Source organism: Manacus candei, unplaced genomic scaffold (assembly GCF_025592945.1).
Source record: "Manacus candei isolate 608988 ecotype Guabito, Panama unplaced genomic scaffold, ASM2559294v1 h1tg000078l, whole genome shotgun sequence".
Lineage (NCBI taxonomy): Eukaryota > Metazoa > Chordata > Aves > Passeriformes > Pipridae > Manacus > Manacus candei.
This window is the reverse complement of record NW_026138126.1, coordinates 1,141,480-1,169,157: the sequence shown is the minus strand read 5'-3', so window position 1 is coordinate 1,169,157 and position 27,678 is coordinate 1,141,480. Positions and strand designations below refer to the sequence as shown.

At 45.2% G+C, this 27,678-nt stretch overlaps 1 protein-coding gene across 1 annotated transcript in view; it reads left to right on the top strand.

The window, feature by feature from the left end:
- Positions 1-27,558, top strand: part of MLLT1 (MLLT1 super elongation complex subunit) — a 34,178-nt gene extending 6,620 nt beyond the window's left edge. Inside the window, exons 3-12 of the mRNA XM_051810682.1 lie at positions 735-817; positions 10,883-11,026; positions 12,734-12,859; positions 14,131-14,676; positions 19,512-19,599; positions 20,385-20,496; positions 21,683-21,782; positions 22,002-22,073; positions 22,660-22,731; positions 23,558-27,558. Of these exons, the coding sequence (XP_051666642.1) occupies positions 735-817; positions 10,883-11,026; positions 12,734-12,859; positions 14,131-14,676; positions 19,512-19,599; positions 20,385-20,496; positions 21,683-21,782; positions 22,002-22,073; positions 22,660-22,731; positions 23,558-23,686 (1,472 nt within the window). The 3' untranslated portion in view covers positions 23,687-27,558. The remainder of the gene's footprint in view (positions 1-734; positions 818-10,882; positions 11,027-12,733; positions 12,860-14,130; positions 14,677-19,511; positions 19,600-20,384; positions 20,497-21,682; positions 21,783-22,001; positions 22,074-22,659; positions 22,732-23,557) is intronic.
- Positions 27,559-27,678: the final 120 nt, after the last annotated feature.

Genomic DNA, 27,678 nt, shown 5'->3' with positions numbered 1-27,678 from the left:
TGGTGGATAATAGGAAGGATTCAGGAGCATGAAGCTACACCAGGTAGCGGGATAGGGGCAACTGAGGCAGGAAACACACAGATTAATTTCTCTGAAGCAATTAACTTTTCTAATTGCTGTGCTGCAGAAAGCAGCTCTGACCTTAGCAACAAACTGGTTCACCTTCCTCCTTGTGTTTCCTTGTGTGTGGAATAAATAGCAGTGCTCACCTGCCCTTTGGGTTTGTGAACCTTTAGGGGAAGCAGCCTCTTACCTCATTATGAGAGTTGAGGATTTCAGGGGAGTGTTTCAAGTTAAAAATAATCATCTTGCTTGCATGTTGTAGTGCTTTGATTAATAAATATGGACATCAAAGTCAATTTTACCTTTCTCTGCTGTTGTACCTTTTGGATCTTGGCCTTTTCTTGCCAGACAGCTTGAACTGGCAGTTTGCATTGTTGTGGAACAGCCTAGAAATGTAATTGTATCTCGCTGCAAAGGGGGGTAAGAATCTCACAGAGCCTCTGGCCTGGAGTGTTTTATGTTTCCTTTCCTTGGGAGGAGCTAAGAACACATTTTCATGTTCCCAACTAAGCCTGTGGCCACCATCTTATTCTGTGTGGTTTTCTCCACAAAGGTCAGTGTTTTAACTGTGTCCTGAGTTCTCAGGGGCCCGTTTCTCCTCTTGCAACTCCTTTTTGGCTCAGATGAAGTTGTGCTGAATTCCAGGTTCACGTTTATTTGTTCTCTTTCAGTGTGCAAGGAGCCCCCCTACAAGGTGGAGGAGTCTGGCTACGCTGGCTTCATTATGCCCATTGAAGTGCACTTCAAAAATAAGGTAGAAATCTAATTTCTGGTCTTCTAATTGTTTTGAGCTGTGCCAGAGCCTGAAACTGCCTGACAGAAAGACTCTGAATTATGTGACTGTTTTATGTGCGTGTTTTTTATTAGTCTAATAAATAGAATTTAACTGGGAGTTGGAAGCTCCTACCAGACTTCAAAAGAAAGCTTTTGGCAAAAATGAAATTGCCTAGAAAGGTGATATCGGGACAGTGGATGGTCCTAGAGATTCTGAGCGGAGATTGTACCACTTGTAGCTCCTTTAACTTGGAGACTATTAAAGCATTTTAAAATATTTTATGCACATATGGAAGTAAATAAACATAAACCGCTGATTTTGTAAACATTTGTAAGCACTGTGTTGTCCATAAATGAAAAAAAAATCCACTTTTTAATTTGCAATCTCATTAAATTAACTGTATAGGTATGAAATTTGTAGACACACATTTGCATGTCTAGGACAAGTATTCAGACCTGTGTTAAAGATATCCTGATTCACTGCTCTTCCAAAAAGAAAACACTAAATATTTGAAGTCTTAAGATGCATTGCCAACAAGCATATGAAAGTTAAAGTTTGGGATTTATTGCTTGCTTTTAGTCTTACCACAGAGGTCACGTGCTGCAGGACTTGGAGAAGGTTATGAAAACAGGGAATTGGGCTCTTGTGTTCATATTACCTCAGTTTCAGTCAAATTGTTTTGTTAAATAGCAATAGTGAAGCTTTCTGGGTTTGATTACTGCTTAAATAATAAAATAAAAAAATAATGTTTTTCTTATTATCCCTAAGAGGGAACCTAGATAAAACAAACTAAAAATGTGACCATTGAGCCACATCACTGTAATCTCTGCTCTCACTCACCCCCTCATATATATATATTTGCGTATGTATAAAATATATATATAATTAATTCTCTTTAGCTTCCCGTCATTTTTTCCATGTACCTCCCACAAAAATCTGTCTGTCATTTCCTTCTCACCCCAGTCCAGCACAGGACACTCTCCTGGCAGTGTCATTTTGTGAATAATTAGCATTTTAGTTTGGTTTTTTTGGCCCTGCTGCATTGCCCTGACCCCACTTTGAGTCGGAGTAATGAGCCAGATAATGGGACTGAACCACGAGAAGACAAGCTGGTCTCCTAAACCTGGGAATGTTTTGCCCACAAGTTATTTTTTGGGTGAGTAGGGGAAGCCAAAAGGCTGTGAAAAGAAGTGGCAGTCAGAGGGTGGGGGTGAAAGTTGTTGATAAAAGCAGCTTTTTTGGCAAACACTGAAAACTATGACTTGAGTGCAACAAAAACCCCGCAAAAGCTTAAAAGTAGTTCGAATTTTGGTGGCTTTTTTGAGGTTTTAGGTGGGAGTCAGAAAACTCTTGAATGTTCTCATAAGTCAGGTTCAAAATCCTTTACATTCCTGACCAAAAAAATGTGAACTTCTCCGTGTTGATTCCTTGTAAGTGGAACCTCTAATGACTGTGAGGGGTGAACTGTGTTTTAGTTCTACTCTTTATTTTCCCTTCCTTTCTTCACCCAGTCTTTCCTCACACTTTTTGCTGCAGGTTTGTCTTTCACAAACCCTCTGATCTCTCATTTCTGTGTTGGATTTTTGTGGGTGCTCTTGTTTGCATTGACTGCCATCTGCATTCCTGTTTTCTTTTTTTCTCTGTTCTTTATATCCCTGTGTTGCTGGTGGAATATGGAACTGGCAGCTTTTCTGCCTAGAACTTGGTTTCCCACCCACCAGGGTCATCCCTTCTCATTGTTCCTCCACACACGTGACTGCAGAGTTGTTCCCCTGCTCTGAGCATAGGGGTGGCTTTTATAAATAAGGGAAATAGGTGGGCTCTGTTCTCCCTGGAAACAATGGAAGAAGTAGTTAATTTAATTTGTTGCTGACATTTTGGTCTTAAGAAACATGGCAAATAAATAGGACAACAGGTTTTAGTTGCACACTTGTTTCAAAATCTACAGATGTTCGAAATATTCATCCTTGCCTTATTTTTTAGATCCATGTGTTATGGGGAAGTTCTTTTCCATTTTTAAGCTGATGGACAAATTGCTAATCAAGGAGTTTCAGGCAGCATTAAATTGGGGCAAACTCTGGTTGAGGGCACAGGTTCCATTTTCCAGCACATGGTTGGAACAGAGACATCTTCTCAGATTCAGCCATGAAGTTAAGACTGCTGGAAGCTCAGAAGCTGCTGCTGATGTGGTGATGAGTGACAGGACCCAGGGAAGGGCTGGAGCTGTGCCAGGGGGGTTGGGATGGATCTCAGGGAAAGGTTCTTCCCCCACAGGGTGCTGGGGCACTGCCCAGGCTCCCCAGGGCAGTGGGCACGGCCCCAAGGCTGCCAGAGCTCCAGGAGGGTTTGGACAACGCTCTGAGGGACAGGGTGGGATTGTTGGGGTGTCTGGGCAGGGCCAGGAATTGGACTGATGATCCTTCTGGGTCCCTTGCAACTCAGAATATTTCAGGATTCTATATGAGGAATTGGGCTCCTGTATCCACCATTGCCCACTTGGAATTTTAAGAGCTATGATTATTTTCAGTAAGTGGAGCTGAAGGAAATGTATCTTCTGCAAAGATAAAAAAGCAAAGACTGGGATATAGCAGAAATTTAAAAGATAGGGAAAGAGGATGAGGAGTGGCAAAGGCTTAGGATGCAGCCTGTATTCTCCTGAATTAAAGAACGTAGTGTTAAAGCACCAAATAAATCAAAGTCTTCATCACTTCAAGACCACGTGTTCACTCTGATCTGTGTAAACCTGTTGACACTGGTGGGGATCAGCTGGTGTGTGTGGAGCAGATATTGTTCTGAATTGATTACAGCATTTGGGGCTCATCCTTGAGTAACTCCCTTCAAATAGATGTTAGGGATTGATCCTGGGATTGGGGAGAAAAGGCTGTTTGGAGGTGGGTGGATATTGTGGCCATATGCTCCCACATTCTGACACATTTTTGTTGATGTGTGTCCTGGGTTGAAACCAGAGTTACAGAGGCTTTGGAATTTGTTTATCGATGCATGTTTAACTTTGTAAAGGTGAGAAGAGAAAGGATTTAAAGAAGGAGTGAACTAATCTGTGGATGTTGATCTTAGTCCTGGTTGGCTGAAATGTTTTTTTTTTCCCCACAGTTTAAGCCTCCTTTCTTAGCCATTTCCTTTCCCTGTGCTGATTTGTTACTGGAATGGTAAATCCTGCAGAAACACTGACCTATGCTTTGTGAAGAAACAGTTTTAAGAATGGTTTTAATGAGCTTCGTCAGGGATTTTTTTAAGCAACTTGGCATAAAATTACCCATTAACTCTTTGTGTTGGAGTACCCTCTTATTGTTGTTGTGTGTTTGGAGCAGCAGAGTCGGTTCTCTTGGCCCCCCTGAAGCTTTTGGTGCCTTTCGGTCAGACAGGCAAGTGTCAACAGAGTGTAAAAAAGGCGTAAGAGCCTGTTTTTATCCTCCACGAGGGTTGTTGGGTTGTTGTGTTTGTCCTTCCTGTGCTGCACTTCAGTGCCTCCCTAAGTAGGTGCTTTCTCAGCCTTGGCATTTGGATCACAGATTATAAATTGTGAATATTGCTGTGAGCCTGGGCAGTCTGTGGGTCTGAGTGGCCTGTGTGGCCACAGGACTCATTTAATACTGGTCGAGCCTCTGCTGCTATAACTGATCCTGAAAAACAAATGGCAGGGGCTCAGCAGGTTGATTGATAAAGCTTTTGAAAGCAGAGTTGACTAATGACAGCAGATCATTTGGACTGGAAATGTTAGTGTGCTATTTTTGTGGTGAAATCCTTTGTGTTTCTGTAACGAGGGCTGCTGTTAGTGGCTTCCGCTGCTCGAATCGATACAAACCGGGTACAACAAATGCGTTGCTGTTTTTCTCCTGCTCTTCCCCTTCCCTCTCCCCCTCAGTTTCAACAGTCTGGAGGCTTTTTTTCATTGTTGTCTCTAAATAAATCTCTTACGGTGGTACATGTTGTGATCTGGAGGCTGTGATACAGGTCTGACTTTGGTATTCATCCCCTGTGACATTTTTTGCATCCCAATCAAATTAGATCAATCCCCCTCAACAAAGCTAAAGGTCTAGTGTATTTTCATGTTACTCTGATACAAGACAGATGATATTAATGCAACATGGATAAGATGCTGTATTAAAGTCTCTTTAAAGATGCTACCTCCCAATTTTAGTGCTGGAGATAAAAGCCTTTCCAGGATTTACATAATGGATACACGGAACTTGGGCTTTTCCTATTAGTGAGGAGGAGATAAGCAGAGAAAGCGAAGAAATCCATTTGATTTTTTCCAGTGAGGTTCAAGAGAAAAACATGCGTATTTTACCCCTTTTGCAACATTTATAGGTGTGATACAGAAAACAAACAGAGAAATACTGGAGAAGGGAAAAATCGTTTGTGTCTCACGGTAGGAACTCAGTGGAGACGTTGTAGGTGGGCTGCACATATGGCAGGGGAGTGAAACAAGATCAGCTACAACTGGTGTCAGGACTGTGCCATCAGGAAGGGATTGGCCTGGGAAATGCTCCCAAGGAAGGTTGTGGCAAGAATTGGCCTGGGAAATGCTCCCAAGGAAGGTTGTGGCAAGAATTGACCTGGGAAATGCTCCCAAGGAAGGCTGTGGCAAGAATTGACCTGGGAAATGCTCCCAAGGAAGGTTGGAGAGCCTGTGTTGGCGCGAGATGTTTGATTTTACACGAATTACTGTTCTTGGGGCAGGGTCTGCACAGGTTTGAGGAAAGGAGTAGCTTTAACCTGTTGGTGTTGACTCAGTGTTGCTGAAAGTTGTGGACAGAGGAGTAAAACTTGTCATTTGTCTGGCCTTTAAGGGAAGCATTTGTTGCTCACATTTTTTAGGTCTATTCTGCATTCCCCACCAAACCTGCAGCACTTCTGTGCTGCTGCTAAGGAGCAAATCTTTTTTTTTTTAACTTCTCCTGTGAGAAATTAATATGTATTATCAGTTTATCTATTCTTTTATCTAAGCAGGGCTTTCCTGGCCAAACCCCCCCGGGCTGTGTGTGTTTCAGTAGCCATTCAGTGTAGGTCTTCCATATGCTGAAAATGTGTGTGTGTGTGTGTGTGTGTAGATATATATGTGTGTGTGTGTGTGTGTGTGTGTGTGTGTGTGTGTGTGTATAGATATATGTGTGTGTGTGTGTGTGTATAGATATATGTGTGTGTGTGTGTGTGTATAGATATGTGTGTGTGTGTGTGTGTGTGTAGATATATATGTGTGTGTGTGTATAGATATATGTGTGTGTGTGTGTGTATAGATATATGTGTGTGTGTGTGTGTATAGATATATGTGTGTGTGTGTGTGTATAGATATATGTGTGTGTGTGTGTGTGTGTGTGTGTGTGTATAGATATATATGTGTGTGTGTGTGTGTGTGTGTGTGTGTGTGTGTGTGTGTAGATGTGTGTGTGTGTGTGTGTGTGTGTGTAGATATGTGTGTGTGTGTGTGTGTGTGTGTGTGTGTAGATATATATGTGTGTGTGTGTGTGTGTGTGTGTGTGTGTAGATATATATGTGTGTGTGTGTGTGTGTGTGTGTGTGTGTAGATATATATGTGTGTGTGTGTGTGTGTGTGTAGATATATATGTGTGTGTGTGTGTGTGTGTGTGTGTGTGTGTAGATATATATGTGTGTGTGTGTATAGATATATGTGTGTGTGTGTGTGTAGATATATATGTGTGTGTGTTTATAGATATATGTGTGTGTGTGTGTATAGATATATGTGTGTGTGTGTGTGTGTGTATAGATATGTGTGTGTGTGTGTGTAGATATATGTGTGTGTGTGTGTGTATAGATATATGTGTGTGTGTGTGTGTGTATAGATATATATGTGTGTGTGTGTGTAGATATATATGTGTGTGTGTGTGTATAGATGTGTGTGTGTGTGTGTGTATAGATATGTGTGTGTGTGTGTGTATAGATGTGTGTGTGTGTGTATAGATATGTGTGTGTGTGTATAGATATGTGTGTGTGTGTATAGATATGTGTGTGTGTGTATAGATATGTGTGTGTGTGTGTGTATAGATATGTGTGTGTGTGTGTGTATAGATATGTGTGTGTGTATAGATGTGTGTGTGTGTGTGTATAGATATGTGTGTGTGTATAGATGTGTGTGTGTGTGTGTATAGATATGTGTGTGTGTATAGATGTGTGTGTGTGTATAGATGTGTGTGTGTGTGTGTATAGATGTGTGTGTGTGTATAGATGTGTGTGTGTGTATAGATGTGTGTGTGTGTGTATAGATATATGTGTGTGTGTGTGTATAGATATATGTGTGTGTGTGTATATATAAGATATATGTATATATAAGATGTATATATTAAAAATATATATGTATATATAAGACGTGTATTAAAAAGATATAAAAATTATATATAAAACATATAAATATAATATATATAAAGTACATAGAGATGTATAAAATATATAAATAGATGATTATATAAAAAGATATATAAATTTGTAGTGCCTGGCAAGGATGAGTTTGCAAACACAGTAGCTTCACTGGCCATGCAGCATCATATCATCTATTTGTAAGAATTAGGAGATTATTAAATGCTTGTCTTGGACTAGTGAGTACAAACATATATCAGGAACACCTAATTTTCAAGCGGACAATTATTTCTGATGCGGGGAAAGTCCAAAATGCTGTTCCCTGTTGTTTCACTGAAGAATCACAGAAACGATAAAGGTGGTTCATGGTCTCCTGAGTGGAACACAAGGCCACTTGCTTCAAAAACTGAATCTTGGGCTATTCACTTTTAAATGTCCTCAGTTGGAAGCGGGTGGAAGACCAGTCAGACGGGTTGTACGAGCCTGGGAAGGGGGTTTCATTTATACAGACGTTCCGGATAAATGACTCTGTCAGGCTGGATCTATGGCAAAAGGGAAGTGGTGTTAGATGTTATAGTTATTGAATAACCATGAGCCTGCTTCCTTGGTGTGCTAGATTTTTTTTGTAGATAATTTTGTTTTATGGCTTTCTAAAAGTGATTTATGAGCTTTATGCGCACACTACCAGTGAAGTCCTTTTGATTTGTGTTAAGTGGCAAAGGGCACACCCTGCCTTAAAAACAAGACAAGGAAATTTTAACAAAAGACTTTGAAAAATTCCTCCTCTTTACGAAGAAAAGTGCCAAAAGAACTTTAACCCATTACTTGAGAACTCAAAGGGAAAATAAAGCAGCTTCAGTGCTCGTAACAGCACAGTGGCGGTCGGCGCAGACAGGAAGCAGTAAAAATAAAACCTAATGTACCCTGCTTGGGAGATTGGAGGTGGAATAGGGGGATTCATGGGATGAAGGGAAGTTTACAGCAGCTGCAAATAAAAGCTTGGCCCTGGCTTTGTGATCCACACTCGTAGTTTACTTCTCTGGCATCCTGAGATTTAAGGGGCAGATGCAAAGTGAGGTTCTGAGGTACCTTGCTGAGAGATCCCCCCTCCCTGTACCAGCTTAACCATTTCATATCCAAATTGACTATTGGATTTTAAATCTGAATAGCTGATATCTACCAGTTAGAAATGGATGTGATGCATCCTTTTTAAAGCTCTTCTTGGGAGTAAGGCCCTTCAGGGAGCAACAAAATATCCAGAGAAAGTAAGGCTCTCCCCTGTTCAGTTTTACTGGTTGATGTCAAGGGTTGAATATCAGAAGGTGGAATCATCTAAGAGTAAAGCCTGGCTTGTGTGTGTAGTTGCTGCTCAAGCAGGAGTAGGTAAAGTGATGCTGTAGGACTGTCTGAACCAAAGTTTGTAGGGTGAGAAAGCACCTACACCATGCTGCAGCCCCAAACAGCAGGATTTGTGGATCCCAACATAGTATTTAGAAAGGCTTTGAAGTGTGGCACTGTGGATTCAAGCCCAGCTTTCCATTCGAAGTTAGAAGATGGGTAGGTCCAGGTCAATTGAGAGAGATTTCCCTTGGTCTTCCGCCCCCCTTCCCCCTTTGATGGTTGTTTGGAGGGAAGAACCTTTTAGGGGGGACCGGATGGATTAAGCTTTGGAGTGGCTTGAGCTGTAATCATTAGCTGGGCAGTGAGGGCAGTAAAGGAAAGAATGTTTATTTGCAGCTTTTTGCTTTGAGACTTTTGTGGTGGTTCTTTTAGGAGTGCTCTAATCTCAACTATTCACTTGGGGGGGGGCTTGGGGGGCTCTTCATGGCCTGGGGGATACAAAGGGGATTTTAATGATCAGGACATTTGGCTGGGGCTCCTTCCCAGGGCAGGAGTTGGAGAAAAATCACATTGAAAAACCGCCTTAATTTTACAAAAATTCAACAGAGACACAATAAATATTTGGGAGCTTCTGTCCTCGTGAGTCTATACAAGAAATGGGATACCTAAGGTGAGAGGGAGAGGAATCTACTGCCTCTGCCCTGCTCAGAAAGCAAACAAATGCCAAAGCAGAGCTGGTAATGGGGTGGCAAAACAGCTTTTGACCAAAACCTGCCTTTGCTAATATATTCAGGATCTATTTACTCTCTTGTAAACCAGGAAAAGCATTTTAGAAACCATTATTAGGCCACATTTGGGTTTCTATTCATCCTTCATTTCAGTTTATTAGACTTTGAGAGACCCTGTGCAGCTGCTGTTTGAACTGCAGTGAGCACACACGCAGAGCTCGCTAATGATTCTGTTAATGAGGATGGTCATGGAAGGGAGGGAAACGACAGGGCAGTGGATTTTGCAAGGGTTTTTTCTCTTTCTTCCCATTTATCTGTTTTAGTGGCCACTGAACCCTTTGGGGAGACATTGAGCCCTTTTAGGAGGGCGTGGGTTCTTCAAGACTGTCCCAAGAGAAGCTCTGAAGACCTTGGTGTTGGTAGCACGTTAATCTGAGACTCGATGCCTGTTTGGGGGTTAGGACTAACCTTGACTCCCAGATAAGCTCAGGGCGCTGATTTTGGTGTAAATCAGGTGTAGTTACCACCCTTTGTATTATGAGAGGTGTAGTTTGTCCAAGAAATGGCCTCTGCAGCAGGAGCAAACAGCAGGGATCGGGGTGGTCCGAAGCCGTTTGACGCTCTAACCTATTTTCAGCAAATCTAATGGAGCTCGGGCCGGGAGCCTGCGGCGTCTGTTCCCATCCAACAATGCAACTGCACCAGGAAATCGAGCTGCTGGATATGAATTCTGGAAAAGGCTGCTGTGCAGCTGCTTGATGTTGCGCAGTGAATGAGGCATGTGGGAAGCATTCATGGAAACACAGAGGGTACTGCCGGGCTCACCGGGCTTTGCAGGAGAGTCTCTCTTGCCACATTTACTTTCCAGGCTGGAATACAAGAGAACACCAGGCAGTGTCCTGTGGGTATTTGTAACACACAAGCAGCCTGCAATATTTGCAGTTTCGGAGGGGGGGGGGTGAAAAAAAAGGAGGAGGTTTGTTCCATTCTGTGCTGCAGATGCAGCAGGTGGAACAGAAGCAGTGAGGCGCAGATGATCCCCAACGTGCATACAAAAACTCGGGATTGCTTGGGTGAAAGTGCCCTTGGAAAAGTTCAAAAGCCTGGGATATCTTCCCATTCAGCCTCTGCAATATGCATATTGAAAAGGATTTTGCAAACCAAGTCATCCTTTTCCCTGTTGTGTTTAATCTTTTCTTGGTACCCACAGAGATCCTGGGAGTTCAGAAGTTGTTCCTTCTCTAAAAAAAAGGATTATGCTTTTCTTAATATTGATACTTAAAAGTTGCTTCCCAAAGGAGATAGGATCTGAATTTTGGGGAAAACAGAATAGTGGGTAGACCTTGTGAATCTGCTTTTCTGGGAAGGCTTGAACAGCTTTAAATAGACAATTTTTACTCAAAATTCATGCCTGTGTGTTACTTTTGCAGTGGGAAGCTTCATGCCTCAGTTCCTGCTGAGCACTGTGTTAACTTCAGGCACAAATAGTTTCATTTCCAGCTCTCTGATCTCATGATGAAAAACTCCATGTATACAACACTTAGTGGTTTATTTGGGATTTTCAGGAGTGACTGTTTGGATCCTCAGCCTTACTCTGCTTGCCAAACTCCTTCCGGTCTCCCAAAGTCTTTCTTGTTTTTAGGAGGAGCCGAAAAAGGTTTGTTTCACATATGACCTGTTCCTAAATTTGGAGGGAAACCCACCTGTGAACCATCTTCGTTGTGAGAAACTGACTTTCAACAACCCCACCAAGGAATTCAGGCGCAAACTCATTAGGGCTGGAGGGGTAAGTGCCAGAGGGATTTGGGATCCTAAGAGGTTGTGCTAAACTGTGGAGTGAGCTTGTTTTGCTCTGAGGTTTCTTTTTCAGGCTTCAAGCAGTTTTCTATGTTCATCTAAAGGATGACCCAGCCAGCTTTCACTCCTGGTTATACAATTGCAGCACTTGAAGCAGAACAAACCCTTTGCTGGTGTGGTTGGTGACTCTTCATTTTTCAATTTAAATGTGACCATTAATATCAAAGCACTTAAAACCCCTCTGGAAATAGAGATCTGCTGTGGATGGTGCAGGCTGTCCATCAGTTATCTGGGACCTTCCTGGTGCCAGGAGCTGGATCAGGACAGAAAAGCTCAAGGAAAGGGAGAGACTTCCAGCCTATTCCTTGCTCATTTTGTTTAGCTTAATCGTTAGTGCTTCCTGGTCAATAAATGTCCCCTAAACCTGGGATCAGCTGCTTGTGGCTTAGATAATAAAAAATTAATGAAAAATATTAGAATGTAAAGTGAAAACAGGTGTGGGAGATAAAAATAGCTATACCCTTGAAGGCACAATAAGATATGGTTTCCTACAGTGGATGAACTCTTACCTCTGGAGAAGTAGCATGCAGTGATAGACTAAAGGATGATCCTCAAATAACTACAAATCTGAGCAAATTAGTGCAAGCCACAAAGTGCATGAAGTTTTTAACCAGCCAGAGGATGTCAAGGCCAGGTTGGACAGGGCTTGGAGCAACCTGGTCTATTGGAAGGTGTCCCTGCCCGTGGGAGGGGGTGGAATGAGATGATATTTAAGGTCCCTTCCAACCCAAACCACTCCATAATTCTGACTGTATTCTGAGATACCCCCTTATGTGGTAATGCACAATGTTCTGTTCAAGGATTTTATTCAGGATGGTCTCAACTGTTGGCAGAATTTTCTTCTGGAAAAGTCAGAAAGTTGTGGGGAAGATGGTCAGTAGTATATCTCAGGAGCTGCAGGTATTCCAGCTGTTCCAGTGCTTCTCTGTACTGGGCACAGGGAAAGGTGCTCACTTCAGCCCTAGGAGGGCTGGAACATCATCTGCTTTCTAGGATTTTCACAGTAATTACTGTATTCCTTGTGTACTGAAGTATTTCAACTGTGAACCACTTTTGATGCTGTTTATCTAGTGGAAATTTTCCACAGAATTATTCTGACAATATAGGGGAGGTAAGAAGGGAATTGTTCCATGCAGCTCAGTGCTTGGTGTTAAGACTTGGTCAAGGGAGAGACACAAGCCCTGCTCTTTTGTTTTTCTTTTTTTTTTTTTAATTTTTCTTTTTTCCCCTCAATTCAGCTTCCCCTAAACCAGTGAAGTCTTGCTCATTCCTTCCAGATTTATCTCACTACCCTTTTTCAGGGTAAAAGCATTTACAGCAGAACACACAGGTCTTGTCCAGAGCTTTATTGCCTTCCCTGTGCTCAGAGTATTGGCATTCCCTTTGGGAAAGACACTTGATATTGCGTGTTGCCTTTCATTTTTAGTGGGTTTAATATGCTCTGTTTGAGGAGTTGCCTTGAAACTGAGCCTTCCATAGACAATATCTTTTTATGGCCTTTAAGCAGGGGGGGGAACCCTTCAAAAGATGAATAATGGTGTGTTAATTGAGCAAGAGGCTTAACATAATCATGTGTTAATAGTTAATAGTCCATGAGACTTTCCTTAGACATAATTTCTCTCCTCTTTATCCCCAGGTAATGGTAATGCCAGAAGGAGCAGAAACTGTTTCAAGGCCAAGTCCCGACTATCCAATGTTACCCACGATACCTCTCTCTGCCTTCTCTGATCCCAAGAAGACCAAACCCTCCCATGGGTCGAAGGTCAGTGCAGCACACTTTTGGGTCACCTTGAGGTGAAAACGTCTTTCAGGGCTTGCTGCTGAGGGCTTGTTTAGCAGCTGTTTCTGGCTGCTTCCAATTCTGAAACCTTCTTGTACTCTGCAGCCCAGGAGCCAGTGGTCTGGAACTTACCATAATTTAGGAGACTTTTTTGGATGATTTGATAGACTTCTCTCCAGGGAAGTTTTGAAAAGAAAATTACATGTCCAAGAGTGGGAATTTTTGGTGAATTGTATCTTCCTCTAGGTCTGCTGTAGCAGATAAAGGTGGATTAAATCCTCTCTGATTGTATCCCTGGTGCTGAGGATGAATTCTGTGGATGTTTCACTGTCTGCCGTGTCCAGCCCTGCTCTGAGTGCCTGCATTTCTTTGCAGAAAGGCTGAGAGGAGAGTCAGCCCTTCCTCTGTCCTTACAACTGCTCAAGGCAGTGCTGTAAATAAAGAACATAAAATATGCTGCACTTGGTCAAACTGGTGATTTCCAGATTTGATTGTTTGCATCCAGCAGTAGCCAGTTCCTGAGCCTTCTGAAGAACCTTAAGTTTGCTTTTTTTCCACTTATGTACTGAAGCTATTTTTGTATAATTCTACATGGGAGAAACAATCCCCAGGCAATGGTATTTTGGAGCAGACTACATGCACTTTATCAGCCTGAGCAGTCTCAGATATTAACAACAATTCATTTTACACTGTAATTCAATTCTGATATCCATGTTCTTTGGGGCTCTAAACACTTCTGGCACTTCAGTCCTGCTTTCTGATGTTATGAAACGGAATGAAGATGACTTACCTGTTAGTGGCTGATTTAATTTTGGTCAGGGCTGAAGGATTAGGAAACATAGAAGACATCAGAGAAATAAAGGGCTCTGACATGAGGTCTGGTGAAAATTGCCAGTAGCTAAAGAGACAGTATTTTCCTGCTCCCTTCCTCCAGGTTTCCCTCAGAGGTTCATGTGTGTTTGCATTCAGATTAAATGTGAACTAAACTTCTGCAGGTGTTTTGAGACCTTTTATAGATCCTGGAAAGGAACAGGACCATGGTAAAGCAGATGTTACAGTTCCCACTGTCCATTTGTGTCCATCAGCTTTAGGGAAGTGTAGATGTTTACCTTGGAGGTAGAGAAGCACTGCAGGGATCAGTGGGGGGATTTCTGCAGGAAACAACCATTTCCATGTGATTTATGAGGATGTGTTCTGTCCTTCTGTGCAGAGTTTCATATTCAGCTTACATGTTTTCTGTTGCTGAATTTTAGGAGGCAAACAAGGAAAGCAGCAAAGCATCCAAGCCACACAAAGTCACCAAGGAGCACAGAGAGAGGCCCAGGAAAGACTCTGAGAGCAAAAACTCTTCCAAAGACCTTGAGAGAGAACAAAACAAGCCTTTGAAGGACTCCTCCAGAAAACCAACTGAGAACAAACTGCCTAAGGAGGAGAAGGCACCTCCAAAAGCTGCTTTCAAGGAACCAAAACTGGCCGTGAAGGAGACCAAACTGGAGAACACTTCCCCAAAGGGGGGGCCACAGCCGGAGTTAAAGTCTTCCAGCAAGAGGCCCTCCAATGTGGAGTCACCAAAGCCTAGTGCCAAAAAACAAAAAAAGAGTAGCTCCAAAGGGGTGAAGAACATCCTGGGGACATCTCCCAGAACCTCGTCTTCCTCATATCCAGAGAAGAAACAAACCAAGGAGAAGATGAATGCCAAAGTGGAGAAGGTAAAATCCGAGAGCGAGGCCAAGGAGATCAAAAAGCCTGTGGAAATGGAGGAGTCAAATTCAGAGGATGAAACTTCTTTCAAGTCAGAGGTGAGTAGGGATGTATCCTTTATCAGAATTTGGAAAGGTGCTGTTTAAATCCCTGCCTGAAAGAGATGTTAAAAATATTCTCTCAGAGGAGATAGAGAAGCAGGTTGGTAAATGCTTAGCCTGGGTTGTACCTCAAATAAAACTCCTTTTGGAGAATCCTGTCAGTATTAATCATTCCCCCTACCTGGTTTACCTCCTGTTTCAGGTACATGCTTTTATTTAGATTTATCTGCAGGCAGAATTACCTAAAAGTCAGAGTTTAAGGTTCATCCCTTGCAGTGACATTTACAGAGCTACAGTAGATATAGAGACTTTCTACCTGCTTATGATAACATAATGGGTTTGAATGTGGTCTTAATTCAGAAAAGGAGGAAATAATTTCATTTTTGTACCCAACAGTATTAAAATGTGAATAAAGCCCCTCTTCCTAACATGGCCTGCAAGAAATGCGCTATTGGCTGAAGCTCAAAATACAACCACATGCCACCAAATCTAAATAAATTGTGTTGTAAAACATAAAACAAATTATGTTCTTGTGCTACTATTTTTAAAAGCTGTCTAAATATTTTTTTCTTTTTTACAACTAAGAACATTCCTCATCCTCTGTCTTCTAAAGAATATTTTCCAAAAGAAGGCAAAAAAAATGTAGGAGGGGAAAGACACAACTTAAATCCAAACTCTTTTTGCTTGTATATTTAATATTTGCTACAAAGAAACCATATATCTTGTAATAGGATTCTCAGGATAATGTCACTGGAATTTTGGAACTGCTTCCTCCTGACCACTTCTAGAAAGATTTGTTTTACTGGAATAAATCTTGTAGGGACAATTTGTATTAGGATTTAATCAGCACTGCGATGCAGCAAGTATTGATGTATTTATATCAGGAAGGATTTTTTTCTGCAAGATTCCCACTACAAGAGTTTATTGAGGAAGTGTTAATTCCAGTTACTCTGCAGAGAAATAACAGCCCTGGAAGTGTTCCAGGCCAGGTTGGGCTTGGAGCAGCCTGGTCTGGTGAAAGGTGTCCGTGCCCATGGCAGGGGGTGGAACGAGATGAGCCTTAAGGTCCCTTTTAACCCAAAGCATTGTGGGATTTTAGGATTTCGTTTCCCAGATGGATGAAATGTGTAGGTTGGGCATTAGAAGAGGCAGCTCCTCTCCACTTCTAGCTTTATACCTGAAGTGCAAACCCCTCATTCCAGTTCCAGATACACGGCCCTCGCTGTGCTCTGGTGATCCCTGAGTGTCCTGTACTTCATTATTCCTTAGGTGTCATCCATCCCCTCATGATCCAAGGCAGCTGAAAGCTGATAGTGCTGCTCCAAGTGTCTCAGGAAACCACAGCCTGTGGCTCTGGGTCCACAGCCCTGTCCTGGCCCCCTGAGCTCCCCGTGCCTCCGTGTCTTCCCTTGCACCAGCTCCTGTGTCTGTTGGATGCTGGATAGAGGGATTGGAGTGCTGACCCGGGACAGGAGGGCAGGAATACTTGGAGTCATGGCAGCTGCCAGTCAGAGCTGCTTAGGTTTCTGTGGAACTGAAGCTCAGGGGCCCAACTGCATAAAAGCAGCCTCTTGGAGTTCCTTTCCCACCCTGGGGGCTCTCCTTGCTCCCAGTGCTGCCGTTTTGCTCCGTGGTTTGTCCTGGCACAGCCGAGCCGTGTGCGGAGCCACTAAAGTGAAGGAGCAGCTGGAGGTGGACCAGGGCCCGGAAACTCTTAAATCAGCTTTGCTGCTGCAGCCAAGGGATTGTGCAACAACCTCCGAGGCTGCAGCTCCTTGAAGGCTCCGGGTTGACATCTTAAGAAACAGCCTTGCTCCTGGCCTGAGAGCTCCAGGGTCTGCAGTGGGATAAAGGAATTTCTCATGCCATTTCAACTTTTTTTCAGCATTTACTTGTCCTTTCTCTTCTTTTTTTCTTTTCCCCTTTTTTTTTTCCTTCCCCCATCAAGTCCAGTTCCCTGAACTGGCCTCATGCTTGGCTGCCTGAACGCTGACAAAAGGGAGAGGCTGGGATGAGAGGCAGGATTGCTTTTTTCCATTGTCGACGTGTGCTTTTGTCACATCCCGGTGACAGTCGCTGCAGCCGGAGCACACAGAGCATGTCCAGCTGGATCCTCCTCGTGCCTGAAAGAGCTCCATGGGGTTAATGGCAAAAGGAGAAACAGGATCCTTAAAACTTCCAACTTCTGCTTCTTACATCCTGTTAAATCATTTTAAGGGAAGAGCTGCAGATTATCAGGAATGAGGGATGTAAGATTGTGGTCAGACATAGGAGCTGTGCTCCCTCAGCTTGAACATATTCACAGAATCCCAGAATGGTTTGGGTTGTGAGGGACCTTAAAGCTCATCCATCCCATTCCACCCCCTGCCATGGGCAGGGACACCTTCCACTAGCCCAGGTTTCTCCAAGCCCTGTCCAACCTGGCCTTGGACACTTCCAGGGGTGGGGCAGCCACAGCTACTCTGGGCAACCTGTTCTCTCTACTCTCATATTGTGATTTCTTTAAACAACCAGTGCTGCTGCAATATGCCAGTAGATCTGATATGGGAATTGTTAAATTATTCTCCTTTGCTCCTGAACCATTCCTGAGGATTGTAATACCCTTTTTGGCATATTTCCCCCTCTTCTTACAGTGTAATAAATGAAACCCTTGCCAATAGTTGGGTGATGGCAAGGGTGGCAGCAGGACCAGGGCAGAGATTGCCCCTCTGTGCTGGGCACTGGGGAGGGCACACCTCGAGTGCTGTGTCCAGTTCTGGACCCCTCACCCCAGGAAAGACATTGAGGGGCTGGAGAGTTTCCAGAGAAGGGAACAGAGCTGGAGAAGGGGCTGGAGCAGCAGGAGCAGCTGAGGGAGCTGGGGGGGCTCAGCCTGGAGAAGAGGAGGCTCAGGGGGGACCTTCTCAGTCTCCTGAGACAGGAGGGGGGAGCCGGAGGGGGAGGGGGGTCTGGCTCTGCTCCCAGGGAACAAGGGACGGGACAAGAGGAAACGGCCTCAAGCTGTGCCAGGGGAGGTTGAGGTTGGACATCAGGAGGAATTTCTTCTTGGAAAGGGTGGTCAGGCATTGGAAGGGGCTGCCCAAGGAGATTTGGAGTCCCCATCCATGGAGGTGTCCAGGGAACAACTGGACGTGGCACTCAGTGCTCTGGGCTGGGGGACAATGTGGGGGATCAGTCACAGGTTGGACTGGATAACCTTGGAGGTCTCTTCCAACATAAATGATTCTGGGATTCTGTGATAAATTACAGGGAAGGCTGGTATTGGGATAGAAAGTCCTGCTGCCACTTACACTTACTAGTGCCCAGAGCTGCTGATGTGCCTCTTTCTACCTTTCATGTTGTTTTTATAGCATTAACCTTTCCTGTGAGAAAGTTGATTGATCAATGAGAATGTGTGATTCTTCAATAGGATCAGGATTTGGTAGTGGAAGTAACAGACAGATTCCTGGGAATGAAGCAGTGAAATTGAAACGCTAATTTCCATAGAATTACTTAAAAAAAAAGGCAAGATATTACAGTCCGTTGAGAATCTTTAGAACCTGATAAGTACCACCCCCCCCATGCTTTTGAGGGATTTCAGGAGCCGTTTTGGGGCCGAAGGCGTTGCCGTGGCCTCTGCTGTCCCCTGGCGGCCCCTCAAGGTAACGCAGGTGGTCGCTATACAGTGTCTGATTTAATATTGATTTACGATTAACAGCACACGGAGCACCCAAACTCCTTGTCTGGATGCTGCTGTTTTCAATAGTTCATTTTCCTCTTCATTCCCTCTTACTGCACAGGATGTTCCTGGCATTTCTGACCAATGTTGACAGAGGAGTTGGGTTCACAAGAGTTTATTTAGCTGGTCACTGGGATGTTTTCACAATCAAATTTGAAATTGGTGTAAAAACAACTGGTTTGAGAGTATAATAATAATTCAGAAGTAATTTTGGAGTCAATTGAGCTAGTTAGGATAAACATCTATTTCTGCCTATGAGGAAAGGCTGAGAGAATTGGGATTGTCCAGCCTGGAGAAGAGAAGGCTTTGGGATGACCTAATTGTGGCCTTCCAGGAACTGAAGGGAGCCTACAAGGAAGGTGGAGAGAGGCTATTTACAAGTGTCTGGAGTAACAGGACAAGGGGGAATGGCTTCAAACTGACAGAGAGTAGGTTTAGATGGGATATTGAGAAAAAATTCTTTATTGTGAGGGTGGGGAGGCCCTGGCACAGGTTGCCCAGAGCAGCTGTGGCTGCCCCATCCCTGGAAGTGTCCAAGGCCAGGTTGGACGGGGCTTGGAGCCACCTGGGCTAGTGGAAGGTGTCCCTGGCCGTGGCAGGGGGTAGAACGAGATGATTTTTAAGGTCCCTTCCAACCCAAACCATTCCATGGCTATGATTCCATGTTCAGTGACCAGTCCAAGGTATTCAGAGGAAAGTTGGTGGGTACAATAAATACATGTTTTAAGAGGGCTTTGATAAAGATGGCTTTGTTCTGGGTTCTGTGCTGATCATCTTTCCACTTCACAGTAAGGAGTTTTCACTTGAACATTTTTCAACTGCTGTATTTCATCACTTGAGGTTATTTGGAACTGGTGGCTTGCAGGGTTTTGGGGGGAGCCCTTGATGCTGCTCCCAGGAGTGCTGAACTGCATCCTGCCAAACTTTCATAAATGTTGGGGTTTTTTTATTTTATTCCCCTCACACTTCTGTAATCCCAAGAACTGCATTCAGTGCTGTGTGATGTTGGTAGAGTGCTCCAATTCTCCTGTTCTCACTGTGCTTTGTGCTCTGGTTTTCTGGATTAGAAAGATTAAGATTCTTTTTCTTTTATTCCCTTTTATGGGGGGTAAAGTCTGTCCAGTCCAGCCCTTCCAACTCCAGCTCCAGCTCCGACTCCAGCTCTGACTCTGATTTCGAGCCATCTCAGAACCACAGTCAAGGTGTGTTGCAAGAAATAACAGTTTGTTAAAACCTCCCTTGCGTAACCTTAAAAGGCTCAAGAGAATTAAATCTGCTTTTTCAGTACTCTCTGTAAGGTTCATACAGTTCCTTGCATGCAGCCATGTGTTGGAGCTGTGATGCTTCAGCAAGAAAAGGCAATAATATCACAACATAATCATGAACAAGTATTTTTCTTCTTTTGGCAGCTAATTTATGACTAGGGAATCCCTGTGGATTTGGTTCTTTCCCTGTTGGCTTTGGTTTCTGCCTCGGTTTATAAATGTGTTGCTGCTGCCTGATCTGTAAAGTCACCAGAACAGTTCTCCAACCTCATCTATGTTTTATTAAAAATTATAAATGTGCCATTCATCACTTTGCAAGTGTGGAATAGCTCCTTTCTCAGATTCCTCCACTGATAACCCAGAGAGATAAACTGTGGCAATAGTAGCTGTTCTAACTGTAGCAAAAGCTCTGTTGCTACAAATACTGTCTCAAGTGGCATTTAAATCAGCCCCAAACACATGAAAAAATGTGTCCTTTTGTTTTCATTTGGGAGGGGAGTGGGAGGATTTGGGGGGAGGGAGTTGTAAAGTTTGCCAGCTCTGCTTTAGCTTCGAGCCTGGGACACGGTGTCCTTTACCAACAGCTTTGTGCAAAGAGATAAAACCAGTGACATCTCACTGGGAAATCTGGGATGTATCTCAGTAATTATCCCAGGTTGTAGCTGGGATGGAGTTGCTACATGTGTCCTGGTGCTGAATTCCTGTCTCCCTTGTGCCCCCAGGCCCCCTGCGCTCCATGGTGGAGGATCTGCAGTCGGAGGAGTCAGATGATGACGACAGTTCCTCTGGGGAGGAGGCAGCAGTCAAAGCAAACCCAGTCAGCCGGGATTCCAGGTGGTAACAAATCCGGAAGAAAGATGTTTGTTTGGCTTTTTGTCCTCTTGTGTTTGGTATTTTTGGGTGCCCTCCATTTAGAGAGAGGAATCAAAGGATGGAGCTGTGTGTGAGAGGGCAGGGAGGGCAGATGTGTGGTCACTTAGCGCGGGGTGAGGACACAGGGCTGGTGAGACCAGAGCGGGGTGAGGAGCTCAAAGAGAGGAAGGCACTGGGAAGGGCTGGGCTGGGCTGGCAGCTGTTAGTGAGTGAGCCCCTTCAAACACTCACCTCATTGTCACCCTCAGATCTCTGCTGAGTGAATGGAGTGTGACACCTTTGATCTGCAGGGATTCAACAAGTGTGTGCTGCTCTAGCTGCTGGTGACAGACACAGCAGAAGAGTCAGTCTGTGCCCACCATGTGTACTGACAGTTCTACTCCCCTCCTCTGGGACTCAGCTACAGCTGTTTCCTGCTTCAGTCCTTGCAAATAGTTGAATTTCATCCTTCTCCCCTCAGGAAATGCTGTTATAGCCAAAACCCAGAGTCTCAGGCTGAATGTTTTAACCCGAATGCTTGGCCCACATAGCAACTGCAAATTTCAAGTGATGCTGGTGTTCACCAAAACAAATATCTACTATTGCACTTTGTCTAAACAGGAATGGAGAGACTTGGGAGGGTGTTTTTTTAGACAGTTTTCCAAGCTCATCACAGGTAGGATACCTGCCATGGTACATCTGTGGGGCCACAAGAAGAATGAGAATAAATAGGAAATCTCAAAGGTCACACCAGCAACACTAAGAGCATTTTTTGTGCTCAGTGTTGCTGAGCCTGCTGTGCAGGTACTCGGTGATCTTGGGATGAATTCCTGAAAGGAGCAGTTGCTGCTTGTGAAAATCAAGTGGTGCTGAATTGTTCTAGGGAATGTGTGTATGACAGAGTTGAACTAACTATTGGCTGTAATGTAGCTAAAACTCCCTGCTCTGCCTGCCCAGGGAATGGGAGATGACGTCAGCTGGGAAAACTGGGATTCTTGGAATCCCGGACTGACCGATTCTCCCAGACAATGGAGCAGTCTGTGATAAAGTAGAGAATAATAAAGAATGATAATAAGAGAATGCTAAACAAGCTCTGTGGGGTTCAGGTGGCAGGTGGGTGAGGTTCCTGTTCCCTGGGGATGCTCATTCTCTGCTGGTGGTTTTCCAGACTGAGCCTCAGTGACAGTGACAGTGACAACAGCGCCGACTCCTGCCCGCCCAGCCGAGAGCCGCCCCCCGGGCAGAAGCTGCCCCCAGCAAACAACAAGGTATGACATCCTATGACATCCCCCTCCCCACACAACCCTGCTTTCTGCCCGCCTGCTTCCTGCACTGTTAGTTCTCTCTTGAACCAAAGTTTCCCTGTTTCACTGTGCTCCTCAGACAGGTCATTTCTCCCTGTTCAGTGCTCTGTGCCCAAGCCATGACACCACCCTGGTGTCTGAGCTGCTTTTGGTCCCTAATGTTGGGGATTTTTTTACCCTCAGGCATCTGGAAGGAAAAGCCCAGAGTCTTGTAACAAGCCAGAGAAGATCCTGAAGAAGGGAACGTATGACAAGGTGTGTCATGTGGAGAGGGACTTTATTGGATAGGGACTTTCCACATGTAGTAACAGGACAAGGGGGAATGGCCTTAAGCTGCAGGGAGGCAGGTTTAGATTGGATATTAGGAAGAAATTCTTGGCTGGGAGGGTGGGGAGGCCCTGGCACAGGTTGCCAGGAGAAGCTGTGGCTTCCCCATCCCTGGAATTGCCCAAGGCCAGGTTGAAGCAACCTGGGATAGGGGAAGCTGTCCTTGACCATGGCAGGAGGTGGGAATGGGAAGAGCTTTAAGGTCCCTCCCAACCCAAACCATTCTATAGTTCCATGATTCTGTGAGTTAAATGAGTTCAACTTTGCTGATACAGACCTATTGTTGGCTGCCTAAATAAAATTAAAATTAAAAAAAAAGACAAACCAAACCAGTCTTATATTAAAACAATTAACATGTTGAGCGTATAAAAAATCCTGCGTTTCCCACTGTAGGGAAAAATTTGGAATAGGAACATTCCTGAAAGGGCCTCAAGTTCCTCTGATCCTCACTAGGGAAGTCCCTTGGGCAGCCTTCAAACACCCCACGCGTGTCACTGTTTCTGTTCCTGGGCAGGCCTACACAGATGAGCTGGTGGAGCTCCACAGGCGACTCATGGCACTCCGGGAGCGCAACGTGCTACAGCAGGTACAGATCCCTGACACCTGCTGTTCCCTGGGAATCTGTGTGTCCAAGAGTCTCAGTCAGACCCCTGGGATGCTTGACCCTTCCTGAGAAGGTCTGCTTTGCTTTGAAAGCAGAAATACGGAGGAAAAAAATATAAAAATCAGCTGTGGATGTGATGCTTTTGTTGGAAAAGATACAGGAGTGTGATGTGGGCATCTTCACTCTCCATCCTGGCAGTGGTCCCAGAGCTGGGAACTCCTGGTCTGACTGACAGCTTGGTCTGACTGACAGCTTCCTCCTGAGGGGAGGCAGAGGGGCAGGCACTGAGCTCTGCTCTGGGACCAGGGACAGGACCCAGGGAACGACTTGAGCTGTGCTGGGGGGGTTGGGATGGATCTCAGGGAAAGGTTCTTCCCCCAGAAGGTGCTGGGGCACTGCCCAGGCTCCCCAGGGCAGTGGGCACGGCCCCAAGGCTGCCAGAGCTCCAGGAGCGTTTGGACAATGCTCTGAGGGACAGGGGGGGATTGTTGGGGTGTCTGTGCAGGGCTAGGGGTTGGACTGGATGATCCTTGTGGGTCCCTTCCAGCTCAGGATATTCCACGATTCTGTGGTTAAAAGGAAAGAAACATGCCCACGTCACTGTCCAGACTGAGCTAGTCAGGCATGCAGGAGGAGCTATTTTGCTTTTTTGGGAGAGAATTCCCTTCCTGTTGCGAGACATCCTCATCGCTGAGGCTGTCCCAAAGGGATGGGAGAGGACTGGGTGGGTTCTGCATACCTGCTTTCTCTGCTGTGCCTACCCCTGGTGAGGTCTCTGTACATCCTTCCTGTCCCCTTTCCTGCCCAGATCGTGAATCTCATTGAGGAAACTGGGCATTTCAACGTCACCAACACAACCTTTGACTTTGACCTCTTCTCCCTGGATGAGACGACCGTCCGCAAGCTGCAGAGCTACCTGGAGGCGGTGGCCACATGACGCTTGGCCTGAGGGAAGCAGGCTGCTCTGAAACCAGAAACCCCCTTCATTGGTACCAGGAAAACCCATGGAACTAGGCCTTCTTATCCTCCTGCCTCCCCCGAAGCACTGCCTTAGAGAACAGTCATGCTCTAGGAACGCTCAGCCAGCTGCACTTTCTCGTAGGCTTCAAACCAGTGCCCGTCTTGCTGAGTCTGCCCTCCCTGGCTTCGTGTGGAGGCTGGGCCAGGCCCCAGGCAGAGCAGACGAGCTGCACTTCGCTGCACAAACCTTTTTTGGTTTTTACTTCAAGCAACTCGTGTTTCAAGAGCACATTTTCAGGCGTCTCTGAGATCCGAGGAAGTGTGGACGATGTTTTTTCCATCACCAAACCTCGGGAGCAGCCCCTGTGTGTCCCGATCCCTGCAGCTCTGCCAAGCCAGATTGGCTTTTACAAAGAGACTGGTGACAGAGGAGGCTTCCCAGGATCCTGCTGGTCTGCTGCAGAGGAGAGGGGATGGATTCCGGCTGGGAATTGCCGGTGGTCCTGCCGCAGTTCAGTCCAGAGCACTGCTGTAACTCAGCTCCCAGTGGGAACAGGACCCCCAGCTCCCTGTGCTCGCTGAAGAGGCCTCTGGAATCTGCTGTCTCCCACTGGGGTTTGGAGATGTCTTGTTTGTTGATCTGAGCTCCTAAACAAAGTCCCACTCCTTTCAGTCTGCTTTAACTGTAATAGGACTCCAAAACTGTAAGCTGTATATTTTATATATATATATTATATATATGTATGTACTGTATGTATAAGAAGGGCCTAGTTGGGTCTTATGATCTTAAGGGTGTGTTTTTCTGTTGTTTTTTTTAATGGCTCTGGCAGGAGAAGGCGCTTAATAAGATTTGACTCGTTTGTTAGTTGCCTCTTGTGGATAATTTGTAGTGTAAGGAAGCTGGACAGCAACCTCCACATATCCCACGCTTCAGAAGGGGCTCACCCCTCGTCTTTTCCATTTGTCAGTTTTGGATAACTTTGCCAAAACACGTGATTTGGTTTTGTCCTGTGTTCTCAAAGAGGAATCTCCTACAGTGGCCCCTATAGTAGTGGCTGTACTTTGGGAAAACCAAAACAAGGGAGAACTTGGTCTTTGGACACACCTGGGAGATGCTGATGTAAAAACACAAGTGGAGTCAGGTTTGTTTCCTCCTCCCTCTGCCGCCCCTCTGCCTGTGCAGGAAAAGGCAGGAAACATAAACACTAATCCAGAACCTCTCCTATATTTCTAGTCAAACTAGTATTGACCTCCAAGTGCTGTCCAGGTGGATGCAGAGGAATCCCACTGCCTCCATCCAAGCTGTGTTACGCTCCTGGTCCCTAAAATTCAGTATTTTCCAAGGAATTGCTCATTTTTCCAAGGGGGGGTGTAAAGCTTTTGCCAAATGGGGCACAGGCAGCGAGGGAGCAGCGGTGATCCTGGGGGAAATTGCACCGCTCCAGGTTTGCTGTCCCTTGTTTTGGGTTACCCCCTTTCTTTATCATGGAAATGTTGCAACTAATCAACTGAAGTGGCAATATGATGATAAGCTTGTTTGAGTTGGGTCATGTTGACCTGATTCCCATTAATTTTGTCATTGTACCACCTTTCATGTGTCATTGTGTGTGTATACACACACACATAATATATATATGTAAAAATTCAAGCTCATGCCAGGTGCAAACCCTGTCACACCAGTGATCTCAGCTGTTTTCTTTCTTGATGGACAATGCCAAGCCTGGATAGGAACCCTGAGGAGGTGGAGGACAGTGGGAAGAGCAGGAGCTGGGATGTGCCGTGGTGGAGGACGGTGGCCACAGACCCTGTGGTGGGTACTTGTGAACCCCTCATGTCTCTGTTGGATCTGTGGCACAGAGGAGGCAGCTTTGTGCCCCACACTGAGCTCCCTGGCACTGCCATGGGAGGGGGGGTTGGTGGCACAGTCCTGTCCCCAAAGCAGAGGAGCAGCCGTGGTGGCTTCAGATCTCTTTGCTGACTCTCTCCAGCGGGGTTTGTCGCTCCCACAGCTCTGTGTCGCAGCACTTCTGGGACTATCCACGGCCTCCAGAGGTGCCCCATGGGGGACCAGAGGTGCCACCTCCCTCCTGCCCCTTCCCAGTCAACATCCACATGGTCACCCAGCTCCCAACCAGTCCAAGAACACATGTGGGAGCATGTTCCTGAATGTGGCTGGAAGCGCCCAGGGCTCGCGGCCATGGCATCGTCCTGTCCTGGAAGTGACTTTCTTGGTGAAATCTGCTGAGCATTGAGAGGGCTTTGGTTTGGTTTTCATAAGAAGTATTTTACACGTGGATTTTTTTAGACTGTTTATAATTCCCCCTGAGAACCCGAGGTAGGATTGTCCCCCAGCAATAGTTCTCCATTGTGTGCACATGCTGATTTGTTACTAAAAAGGTTTCTTGCAAGTACTTAGTTGTTCTACAGAGTTGTTGTTTTTTGGGGTATGTAGTAGCGTTGGGGAGCACAGGAGGAATGACTCTACAAGCAAAGGATGGTCAGATTTGGGCCTCATCTTGTGTCCCCTTGGAGTTCCCTGTGTAGATTCCCTCTAGGCTGGCTGAACGCTGTGCTGAACAAGCCGTGTACAGGTTTTTGTGGATAAAGTGTTTGTTCTTGTGTCACTCTTGAGAGCATGGATGGATTATTGTACTCTAGGAAGGAGGGGGCAGTGCTGCTGCAGGCATTGCTTCAGGTCCTCGAGGATGTGTCGTAGCTTGCGTTGTTAAAAAAAGGAAAAAAAAAAAAAAAAAGAAAATCCCAAATTGACTTGTAGCCATAATGGTTTTTCCAAGGAAAACAGGCAGGACTCTGTTACTTTTCCATGTCCTTCATCATGTTGCTGGTGGCACAAACAGGTGCTGCTCAGCCCTGAAGGCTTCCAGAGTTGCTGTGAGTTGAATCGTGTTGGAGGTGAGATCAGGACTCGGCTCCTCATCGTCCTTGGCCGTCAGATCCAAGGGCAGACGAGGGGCCGGGAGCGTTGTCTTGGGTCCTGGTCTGCTGTGTATTAAGCCTTGAGGCTTTCATTACTGACATGTATTAAAAGAGGAAAAATTAAAAAAAGAGGAAAGGAAGGAAGGCTGGAGCCAAAGTCCAGTCGGAGTCTGGGAGCCGTAGGTAGCAAGGCCGGCTGCGGTCAGGCTGAATCCATGGAAGTGCAATGACTCTGCCACCCGTGGGATCGCTGGGTGCAGTGGGAGCATCAGAACCAGCCAAGCAATTGATGCAACAATCCAGAAGGAGTTTTTTTTGTCAGATCTTGGAATGTGTTTGATGGTGACAGAGGTTGGAACGTCCCTTCTGGAGGTGCCCGAGTCGCTCTGGTTCCACGGATTTTCCATTGGGGATGCACTGGAGCCCCTTGTGCTCGGATGAGGCTCCTTTCTGCTCGCCCAGGGGTGATGCTGTGGCCACCCCTGGTGCACCTGGACAGGTATTAGTGCTCAAAAGGACCCAAATCACTCGGTGTGGCTTCCCTGGGGCATGAAATAGCCATCAAAAACTGACAAGATGAGTTTGCACTCCTAAAGAAAAAATGTAAGTACTTCAACTTCTAGAGAATTTTTAATTGTATTTCTGCCTAGAGCCGAGGTATTAAATACCTCGTCACTTGAGGATTTTAAAAGTTGTGTTGGGAGATGAGTTCTTCACTCAGCTGTAAGAAATGCAGCTGGCCCAAGACTAACTGCAAGATTTAAAAAACAAATAAAAAAAAAACCAACAAAACTCATGTTTGTAATACGTTACAGGATTGTTGGTCCTGAATTTTAAACTTTTTGTTAAATTTGTGGAACTATGGAGGAATTTTCTAGAAAAAGTGAAATAAAGTAAGATGGAAAAGTAAAACTTCAAGTGGTTTTTGGTTGTTGTGTTGCTTCTCCAGGGATGACACTGTGGCACCTCCTCATGGAAAATGTTTCCCATTAGGAGCACCAAAGCTGGTGATGCCTTTGGCTGCAGGGGGAG